The 8,697-nt window shown below is 42.5% G+C and overlaps 5 protein-coding genes across 5 annotated transcripts; 3 read left to right on the top strand and 2 right to left on the bottom strand.

Moving 5' to 3' along the window:
- Positions 1-1,854: 1,854 nt before the first annotated feature.
- Positions 1,855-3,074, top strand: LOC6498940 (homeobox protein MOX-2). The gene has a single exon (XM_001955600.4). The coding sequence runs from the start codon at positions 2,537-2,539 to the stop codon at positions 2,987-2,989; it is 453 nt and encodes a 150-aa protein (XP_001955636.1). The 5' UTR covers positions 1,855-2,536; the 3' UTR covers positions 2,990-3,074.
- On the bottom strand, positions 2,984-4,358 carry LOC6501626 (MKI67 FHA domain-interacting nucleolar phosphoprotein). Its single transcript, XM_001955599.4, has 3 exons — positions 4,150-4,358; positions 3,757-4,092; positions 2,984-3,677 (listed from the first exon to the last, which is right to left on the bottom strand). Exons 1-3 carry the CDS (start codon positions 4,243-4,245, stop codon positions 3,072-3,074), a joined length of 1,038 nt encoding a protein of 345 aa, XP_001955635.1. The 5' UTR covers positions 4,246-4,358; the 3' UTR covers positions 2,984-3,071.
- A 33-nt stretch (positions 4,359-4,391) lies between these two features.
- LOC6498941 lies at positions 4,392-5,809 on the top strand. The gene is made up of 6 exons (XM_001955598.3): positions 4,392-4,623; positions 4,682-4,867; positions 4,928-5,131; positions 5,192-5,428; positions 5,487-5,533; positions 5,591-5,809. The coding sequence occupies exons 1-6, from the start codon at positions 4,471-4,473 to the stop codon at positions 5,658-5,660; spliced, it is 897 nt and encodes a 298-aa protein (XP_001955634.1). The 5' UTR covers positions 4,392-4,470; the 3' UTR covers positions 5,661-5,809.
- Positions 5,810-5,911: 102 nt separating this feature from the next.
- Positions 5,912-7,231, top strand: LOC6498942 (diphthine methyl ester synthase). The gene is made up of 2 exons (XM_001955597.4): positions 5,912-6,153; positions 6,361-7,231. Exons 1-2 carry the CDS (start codon positions 6,019-6,021, stop codon positions 7,069-7,071), a joined length of 846 nt encoding a protein of 281 aa, XP_001955633.1. The 5' UTR covers positions 5,912-6,018; the 3' UTR covers positions 7,072-7,231.
- LOC6501625 (COP9 signalosome complex subunit 6) lies at positions 7,225-8,518 on the bottom strand. Its single transcript, XM_001955596.4, has 2 exons — positions 7,977-8,518; positions 7,225-7,917 (listed from the first exon to the last, which is right to left on the bottom strand). The coding sequence occupies exons 1-2, from the start codon at positions 8,364-8,366 to the stop codon at positions 7,273-7,275; spliced, it is 1,035 nt and encodes a 344-aa protein (XP_001955632.1). The 5' UTR covers positions 8,367-8,518; the 3' UTR covers positions 7,225-7,272.
- Positions 8,519-8,697: the final 179 nt, after the last annotated feature.

Below are 8,697 nucleotides of genomic sequence, written 5' to 3'. Positions count from 1 at the left end.
TGGTTGCAAAAATACCAAAAATGGCAAAATAAAGTTGGGATTTTTAGATACGGTCTCACTATAAATAACCCGCTTTCCCGGTTCATATAGCAACCCGGTTCACCATCGGCGAAAACATGATTTGATTATCCTACCATAATAAATAATTGTAATTCTTTCTCTTCTAGTGAAATTTTAATTATCCCTCTTTAAAAGGATCTAATATTATTTAAAAAGATTTGAGTTAAAAATACCAAGAAATTTTAAACAGGTTGGCAGCTCGCCTGGACCGCCGAATTTAAAGTTGATTATATTCACTTGGTGAAAATGGTCAAAGAACCGGATCTATTTACCGGATAGAACACTTAAAAGGCTAAATAATTAAGCCCGATGGCGCTAAAAAAAAAAAAAAAAAAAAACTATCGTTGAAAACTTTGGAAACGTTTTATGGCTCTCAACTATGGCTATATCTTGGCCAATTTCCATCCGATTCTTGTGGGGAATACCTCAAATGATTATTAGATCAATTCTCCATAATTCTGCATCAAAATCTAGGAACAAAATATTTTTTAGATTTTTCTTCAAATTTTCTGAGGGATCCCCTTTAAAGATTGTGAAAAGAGCATGGGAGGACAATATGGTCCCCAGCAATAGCTATATCTTGGCCAATTTGCATCCGATTGTTGAGTGGAATACCTCAAACGATTTATAGATCGATTCTCCATCATTCTGCATCAAAATCTAGGAACGAACATTTTTTTATATTTTGTGTCATATTTTCCTAGGGATCCCTTTCAAAAATTTTTTAAAAGTGCATGGGAGGACAATATGGCTCCCGCGAAGGCTATATCTTGGCCAATTTCCATCCGATTCTTGAGGGGAATACCTCAAATGATTTGTAGATTGATTCTCCATCATTCTGCATCAAAATCTAGGAACGAACATTTTTTTATATTTTGTGTCATATTTTCCTAGGGATCCCTTTCAAAAATTTTTTAAAAGTGCATGGGAGGACAATATGGCTCCCGCGAAGGCTATATCTTGGCCAATTTCCATCCGATTCTTGAGGGGAATACCTCAAATGATTTGTAGATTGATTCTCCATCATTCTGCATCAAAATCTAGGAACAAAATATTTTTTAGATTTTTTTTAGAAAAATTGTTTAAAAGTGCATGGGAGGACAATATGGCCCCCGCGAAGGCTATATCTTGGCCAATTTCCATCCGATTCTTGAGGGGAATACCTCAAATGATTTGTAGATTGATTCTCCATCATTCTGCATCAAAATCTAGGAACGAACATTTTTTTATATTTTGTGTCATATTTTCCTAGGGATCCCTTTCAAAAATTTTTTAAAAGTGCATGGGAGGACAATATGGCTCCCGCGAAGGCTATATCTTGGCCAATTTCCATCCGATTCTTGAGGGGAATACCTCAAATGATTTGTAGATTGATTCTCCATCATTCTGCATCAAAATCTAGGAACAAAATATTTTTTAGATTTTTTTTAGAAAAATTGTTTAAAAGTGCATGGGAGGACAATATGGCCCCCGCGAAGGCTATATCTTGGCCAATTTCCATCCGATTCTTGAGGGGAATACCTCAAATGATTTGTAGATTGATTCTCCATCATTCTGCATCAAAATCTAGGAACAAAATATTTTTTAGATTTTTCTTCATATTTTTCTAGGGATCCCCTTCAAAAATTGTCTAAAAGTGCATGGGAGGACAATATGGCCCCCAGCGATAGTTAATTGGCCAATTTCCATTTGATTCTTGAGCGGAATAACTTAAAGGGGTTGTAGATCGATTTTCAATAATTCTGAGGGAAAAATACTCGTCTAAAGCTTCTGCGTATTTAACTGTAAGAGTAGGCGAAGTTAATACGCCGCCAAAAATTAGATTCAAAGTTTCAAACATAATTCTAAAGTAAAAAATTGATTGAATATAAATTTTAAAACACAAGCTATTTTAGTAGCCCCTTGAATATTCCTCTTCTCTGTGTTTGTACCATCAATTATAACATCAAAATGCAATTGTAATCTGGGATATACGCTCAGTGGGCCAACGTAATAGGCCGATTCAGTTTAAAAGCGCGTGCAATTGCAACTTTGAGATAAATCTCCGACACATTTTTACGACCTGCCGATGGCCGCTCACTCGAATTTTATAGTGGGCCGCACAAAGCACTTGACTCATGGGGAGAGTGCCCAAGAATAGCAAGGGTAGGGATAGCAAGCCTGCAGCTACTTCCGTTTCTGACCGGACGACGGGGGATCGGATTCCAGTTTGTTTTGACTTCAGATCAGAGACTAAAACAACAAACCGAACTATGAGTGTCATAACTGCTCATTTAGCAGCGGGGCACGCGACGATTTGAGGTCTTGTGTGTCCAGATGTTGCGCACAATTATCATATCAACAGCACATCATTGGCATCTAAGTGAAAAAACAGATTGAGCCATTTGAATTGGGCGAGCAACCGCGTCTTAATAAGCTGATCCCCTGGACCTGGAGCTCTCAGTTTTAGTTTAGCTCCGGAGACGAAAGAACCGACATGAAGAACTTTGAAGCAAACGCGGTCTCCGATTCGGGATACTACATGGATATAACCAAAGCCTGGCTCGACCAATCCGAAGGATACACTGACTGCTGTTACGAGTTAAACCAAAATTCTACTTCAGTTTACCCTAATTACTCGAATTTTGAGGCTAATTGGTCAAACGAGGCAAGAGAACAATGGCTGCAATCGGATATAAGCTGTTTAAATCAGGATCCAAAGCCCAGAGCCACCACGACGAATCGAAAAGAACGTACGGCCTTCACAAAATCACAGCTCAAGGATCTGGAGGCGGAGTTCTGTTACTCTAACTATTTGACCCGCTTGAGGCGCTATGAGATTGCCGTCGCTTTGAATTTGACGGAGCGGCAGGTTAAGGTGTGGTTCCAGAATCGCCGCATGAAGTGCAAGCGCATTAAACTGGAGGAAGAGACCAAGGCGCAATTTTAGTTTGTACAAGGACATTTTTTAAACACAACTGTTCTTACAAATGTTTTCTTACTTAACTAGGATATAGATACATTTTAAACTACTACTTCTTGGACTTCTTTGCTTTCTTGGGCAGGGGTTTAGCCAGCTTTTTTGCTGCGGCCAGCTGCAGTTTCTGGGTGGCATCATTCTTAGGTGCTTTAACTGCTGGAGCCACCTTTTTCTTCTGGATACCGCCAGTACCGGGCTTGCGTTTCAATTTGTCAGCGGATGCCTGCAGCTTCTTTAAAGTCTTCTTGGGTGGCGTTGGGAGATCTTCCTCCTCCTCGCTGTCTTGCTCACTGTCATCTTCTGCAAGATCCACATCCGACTCGTCATCGGAAGCATCAACGTAATCCTCGTCTTCGGAGTCCTCGTTGATGGTATTTCCCAGCAAGTCTTCTAGTTTTGGCTCCTTCTTTTTTTTGTCAGGCTTGGCCGCATCCTTGCTAGTTGAGGCCTCTGGCGTTGCCTTTGATTTTTTAATTGGCTCTACCACTAAATTGGAAAAGTCAATGCCCAAATGCTTATATTTTTCTTGGACTTTCTTGATCTTGTTAAGATTGGCCAGCGTGCGTTTTTGGCAGGCGGATTCATTCCAATCGTTTTGCTTTGTTACACTGCGCTGACGAGCCTGGATCAGATTGGACACGAATATTTGCTTTCCAGCCTGTAAATATTATAATTGTTAATCATACCCATACGGTCGGGACTCTGTTCACTAGAGTTAATTTAACTCCATTTCTTACCTTGTTCGTCACCCTCTTAACTGAGGTCCGAAAATAGTTAAAAGCCTGCTTTTCCGGTGGAATGTACTTGGCCTTGACCACTTTCTGGAACATGAGATAGTTGTCCATGGTCTCGGCGGCCACCTGGGCCACCTCTGGGTACTCAAACTCAACAAAAGCGAAGCCCCTGCTGTTACCCGTGCGCTCGGAGCGGCCCATGCGTACCCGCGTCACACGGCCAAACTGGCTGAAGTACTGTCGCAGCTGCTGCTCAAAGAATCCATGGGGCAGGCGTTGTACAAGCACCACTCCGCGTTCGGGGCCCTGCTTTCCTTGGGGCTTCAGCTTCTTCTTCAGCTAAAATGGATGCACGTTACAGTTATCCGCAGGGGATCACAAACTTTGCCGCCTTACCTGGCCTGAAACAACTTCCTTGGTTGTTTCTGTCTTCTTTGCAGGCGTAGCCACCTTTTCGATCTTTTGCGCCTTTGGTTTCTTTACAGGCGGCATACTTAATATTTTTGTTTAGGTAAAAATAGTAAAAATAACAGCAGTCTAAAATTTACAAAACCCGCACGTGGAGCACAAATAAAATCCAGTGCTGGGAAGTGGATGTGGAAATTACGATAAATTCTTGGTATTCTGGCATTATATTGGTATTTTTTAATACTAATCTGGCCACTCTAGTTTAAGTTATATTGTTATTGTTTTGCGCATCTGTTTAAAATTTATAAAATGGATACAACCGTATCTTCGCTTGACACTTCTGCTCTGGAGGACGAAGAGCCCCGACTTGGCTACACCCATGAGCAAATTGAAACTATGCTGACGAATTCTTCGATCAAGGATTGGTTTCCGTTTGTGCATGAAACTTCGGACGCTAGAGAAGTGGCTGCCTTTTACTATATTTTAATGAATTTGTTTCTTACTTTCAAAAGTTTTTTAGTTACTACATCGTTTTGTGAAGAGTCTGTCTAAAAAGTGCACATTCAAGCTGGTGCAGGCTCTGGATCTCTTCACGTTATCGATTATGATGATGAATTACCAAAGGGACAACTTGCTGCTCATGAAAGAGCGCTTGATCCTGGTAGATACAGTGTGTTACCGGGCAGGATCACTGGACTCGGAAGAGGTATTCACGGTTTCCAGATCTCTTACGTTAACATGGTTGATTTTCACCTAACAATTTCAGATTCATTTTATTGCACTTGGCTTGTTTGAGAAATTTGTTGACGGACTCGGTGCAGAGCGCTTGGAAAAAGTCTTGGACTTGCACACTGCCATTCCCGCGCTAGTTAAGTCATCTAGAGTGGGTAACGATATTGCTGTGGCACTTCTTCTAATTATTATGGAAAAGTACACGGAAACACCTGTTAAAAAAGAGCTTACCGGCAATGTTAGTATCTAAGTTCGGTTGAAGTTTTGATATAAAGATTTCACCCTTTGTCTTTAACAGGCCCGAAAGGCTTTCGAAATGGCCAAGACAGTCAACTGGCAACAGTTAGCAGAGAGTGGCCGTCACGCGGATATGTTCATGCTTATTCGGACGTTCAGCCTGATTATTAATTGCCGACAGACGCGCGATGAGTGCCCTGATTGGAAGGTTAACCTGGGTGCCGAGATTCACAAATACTTTTTGCAAGTTCGAAAGTCGTTTGATCACTCTACCATCTATGGAGCCTTCGAAATGATGGTAAGTCTTGTTGTGATCCAAACCTTTGTTAAAAGTTATAAAACGATTGATATTTTAGATCGAGAGATTTATTGCTTATTGCGTTATCCGCGGTGCTACAACAAAGTAAGTTCATTTAACGTTTCATAAAACACACAATTTTTCATGATTCTTTTTTGGCAGTCCACAAATTAGCAACTTTAAGATATCCGAAGAAACAAACTCAGAGGACCAAAGTAGCCAAATTATTTAGAATTTAACTATGTTTTTGGAAGTTACGTTTGTTTAATTTTAAGTTAAATGTTTAGCGTTTATCGAGAATGCCAAATTCATTAGGTTAAAATGATAATTCCATGTTTGAGATAAAGGTGTTAATAGCAATAAACATAAAACAAAATTTAACAAATTGTATACTCAATTATTTTTTGTTCAAAAATTTAAATAATTAGAGAAACAGTGAAGTGTGACCAGATCCTAGCACTCTAATGCGCAATCGCCATTTTTTGGCGCTCTGCCTGCGGTCACACAGAACGCTCGGCACGTGTTGCATTTAAAAAAACATTAAGAATTTTCGGCAGGAGTGCAGCGGGTGGACTTTTCGCAGTTGCAAGATGTTCTACCTAATCGGACTCGGCCTTGGAGACCTCAAGGACATTACTGTCAAGGGGCTGGAGATAGTGAAGCAATGCAGTCGCGTCTATTTGGAGATGTACACCTCTATTCTAGGCTGCAGCCTTGAGGACATGGTGGGTTGGGTGTCTATAATTTCACCTGGGTATGACGATGCTTTTTAACCTTGGAAAGTTACCCCTACAATTACCCCAAAACACGCTATTGTTTAAAGGGGAATTCTGATTTATCGGTATAACAACAGGTTAAAAAGCATCTGATATTCCCCACTAGCTCTCGTTAGAACCAAAGATTACTTACCCTTATTCTTATCACATACACAGCAAGAGTTCTATGGTCGACCATTGCTGTTGGCTGACCGTGATCTGGTGGAGCAAGGAGCAGACGAAATCCTGTCGGGAGCAGGCGAATCCGACGTGGCTCTCTTGGTTGTTGGGGATCCCTTTGGCGCCACTACGCACACAGATTTCATACTGCGAGCTAAGGAGAAAAATATTCCTTACAAGGTCATTCACAATGCATCAATTATGAATGCCGTCGGCTGCTGTGGCCTTCAATTGTACAAATTCGGCGAGACGGTATCGATTCCCTACTGGGACGAGACCTGGAAGCCAGATAGCTTTTATGACAAAATCAAACTAAACCGCCTGCACAACATGCACACTCTGTGCCTGCTGGACATCAAAGTGAAGGAGCCCACGCCAGAGTCCTTGATGCGAAAGCGCAAAGAATACATGCCACCGCGATTTATGTCTGTGGCGGAGGCGGCCCACCAACTATTGGCCATCGTCGAGAAAAAGGATTCTTTGGAGAAGAACACCGTGCTGAACGAGCAGTCGTTATGCGTAGGATTAGCTCGTGTGGGCCAAGAGTCACAGCAGATTGCTGTGGGTACGCTACTCGAGATGCGATCCACCGATATGGGAGGACCGCTCCATTCTCTCATCATTCCCGCCAAGGAGATGCACCCACTGGAGGTGGAGTTCCTGCAGCAGTATGCCGCCAGCATCAAGTTGGACGACTACAATCACTAAACACTAATCCTGCTGTAACTCAAATTTAATTGTCTAGGAAATGTAATGTGCATCTGAATTGAATTTAGGAAGCTGGGAGCTAAAAGCTCGGTGCCAGAAGAAAGTGATATCGCTTGATGCCACCCGTATACGTATAATAAAACCGCATTCACCCATCGTACATACTCAGAGACTTTAATGTAAGGGATCTTAATAATCAAATCAGTAGTATAGACCGCGCATGCGTCGCGCCGAACCCTGACGATCGTATAGCATGTTGAATTTATTGACAAAGTGGTGCATATCGTTGCAGCCCTTGGTGAGTGTTCCCAGGTAGCTGATCAAGCCCACATCGTTGCACTGAGTGTAGAACTCCTCCTGGAAGGCTGGAACCTGCATTACGGGCAGACGGTGGCACAGGGCATAGGCTTCTCTTAAAATCTCTTGGTTGGCTCTCAGCTTGCCTGCCTCCACATCTCGGATGTACTGTAGCACGATTTTGATGCGAGTATTTAGCATTTTTATGGCACTGTCCTGGGCCACTAGGTGTTCCGCCACCACGCTTTTCTCCCCCGACTCATTGGACGTCATACGAGCCACATGGTCAACTCCAATGCGTTCCGCCTCTTCAGTGGCAAGGGTGTAGGTAAGAGGCACGAACAGCATAGTTGCCTCCCCGTCCACTAAGTCTATTAATGATTCAAAGAGCTTCAGGGGCAACTGGTCTACGCTGCGGGACAAAGGATTCAGCTGAAGCATGATGGGACACTCGTTAATGGCGGCGATTTGTTTTTGAATCTTTATATCCGCTGCCGTGGGACTCTCTCCTGTTGTGTACCAACCAATAAAGTCCAGATCACTGAAAACCTGCCGGACAAGGAGTATGGGAATTGAAAAGGTCCCAACAAAGTCAATGTTGCACCAACCTGCTTGTACTGCTGCTCTTTTTTGTTGTAGTAATCCTTATTAATAACTGTCTCATCGCCTATGACATCCGTTTTGAGCTCGAAAGAGTTCATGATCTCGATGTTTCGACCTTTTTGCTTCCCGATGAGAGCCCCGTACACTTGTCTCGGTTCACCGTGCTGCGCTCGGAATCGGGTCCAGTGCTCTGATATATTCATTATGACCAGCGGGTGCAGGGAAATGGTCACCGAAGCACTGGTTCCAGGTGCAGCCATGACGTTTCCTCCCTTGGCCTGTGCCGCTTCTGCATTCGGAGCCGGGTCCTGCGCTTGGCCGCCGGAGCCGGTAGTTGCTGCTGACGAGGTACTCGGCTTGGCCGACAAATCCACATCTACTTCCATTTGCTCCATGCTGTTGGGGGCTCTAGTTTGACCGTACTTTGTCGTAAAAAAAACTAATATAAATTCTTTTTTGTTTGATAAGCCCAATTTCTTCTTCTTCGCGCGCCAGTCACAGTAGGTGTTTCCCTGACTGTTCAAAAGCGTTTTCCAACCCTGTTTTCACTAAAAATTGTCGGTGGGACCAGGTTACTAAGCTTTTTTTTACCAAGTGTGTACACTCGTTCTTAAAATATTCACCCGCTACCCGCCCAGTTTGAATTCCGAGATTCAAACCATTTTTTAACTTTTCTTTATTTTTTTAACATCTCACATTTATTTATTTTAATTTCTTCTTTCAACA

This window comes from Drosophila ananassae, chromosome 2L (assembly GCF_017639315.1).
Source record: "Drosophila ananassae strain 14024-0371.13 chromosome 2L, ASM1763931v2, whole genome shotgun sequence".
Classification (NCBI taxonomy): domain Eukaryota; kingdom Metazoa; phylum Arthropoda; class Insecta; order Diptera; family Drosophilidae; genus Drosophila; species Drosophila ananassae.
Note: the sequence above shows the minus strand (reverse complement) of the source record. Positions and strands in the feature narration are given on the sequence as shown.

What these genes read in the sequence shown, in the direction of transcription:
- LOC6501626 (XM_001955599.4), bottom strand. Translation starts at nt 4,245, where the DNA reads ATGCCGCCTGTAAAGAAACCAAAGGCGCAAAAGATCGAAAAGGTGGCT. An exon ending in AGGAAGTTGTTTCAGGCCAG is followed by an intron (nt 4,093 to 4,149) that starts GTAAGGCGGCAA and finishes CATCCATTTTAG; the next exon opens with CTGAAGAAGAAGCTGAAGCC. An exon ending in TTAAGAGGGTGACGAACAAG is followed by an intron (nt 3,678 to 3,756) that starts GTAAGAAATGGA and finishes TAATATTTACAG; the next exon opens with GCTGGAAAGCAAATATTCGT.
- LOC6501625 (XM_001955596.4), bottom strand. Translation starts at nt 8,366, where the DNA reads ATGGAGCAAATGGAAGTAGATGTGGATTTGTCGGCCAAGCCGAGTACC. An exon ending in AAGAGCAGCAGTACAAGCAG is followed by an intron (nt 7,918 to 7,976) that starts GTTGGTGCAACA and finishes CTTGTCCGGCAG; the next exon opens with GTTTTCAGTGATCTGGACTT.
- LOC6498942 (XM_001955597.4), top strand. Translation starts at nt 6,019, where the DNA reads ATGTTCTACCTAATCGGACTCGGCCTTGGAGACCTCAAGGACATTACT. An exon ending in GCTGCAGCCTTGAGGACATG is followed by an intron (nt 6,154 to 6,360) that starts GTGGGTTGGGTG and finishes TCACATACACAG; the next exon opens with CAAGAGTTCTATGGTCGACC.
- LOC6498940 (XM_001955600.4), top strand. Translation starts at nt 2,537, where the DNA reads ATGAAGAACTTTGAAGCAAACGCGGTCTCCGATTCGGGATACTACATG.
- LOC6498941 (XM_001955598.3), top strand. Translation starts at nt 4,471, where the DNA reads ATGGATACAACCGTATCTTCGCTTGACACTTCTGCTCTGGAGGACGAA. An exon ending in AAACTTCGGACGCTAGAGAA is followed by an intron (nt 4,624 to 4,681) that starts GTGGCTGCCTTT and finishes AAAGTTTTTTAG; the next exon opens with TTACTACATCGTTTTGTGAA. An exon ending in ATCCGCGGTGCTACAACAAA is followed by an intron (nt 5,534 to 5,590) that starts GTAAGTTCATTT and finishes CTTTTTTGGCAG; the next exon opens with TCCACAAATTAGCAACTTTA.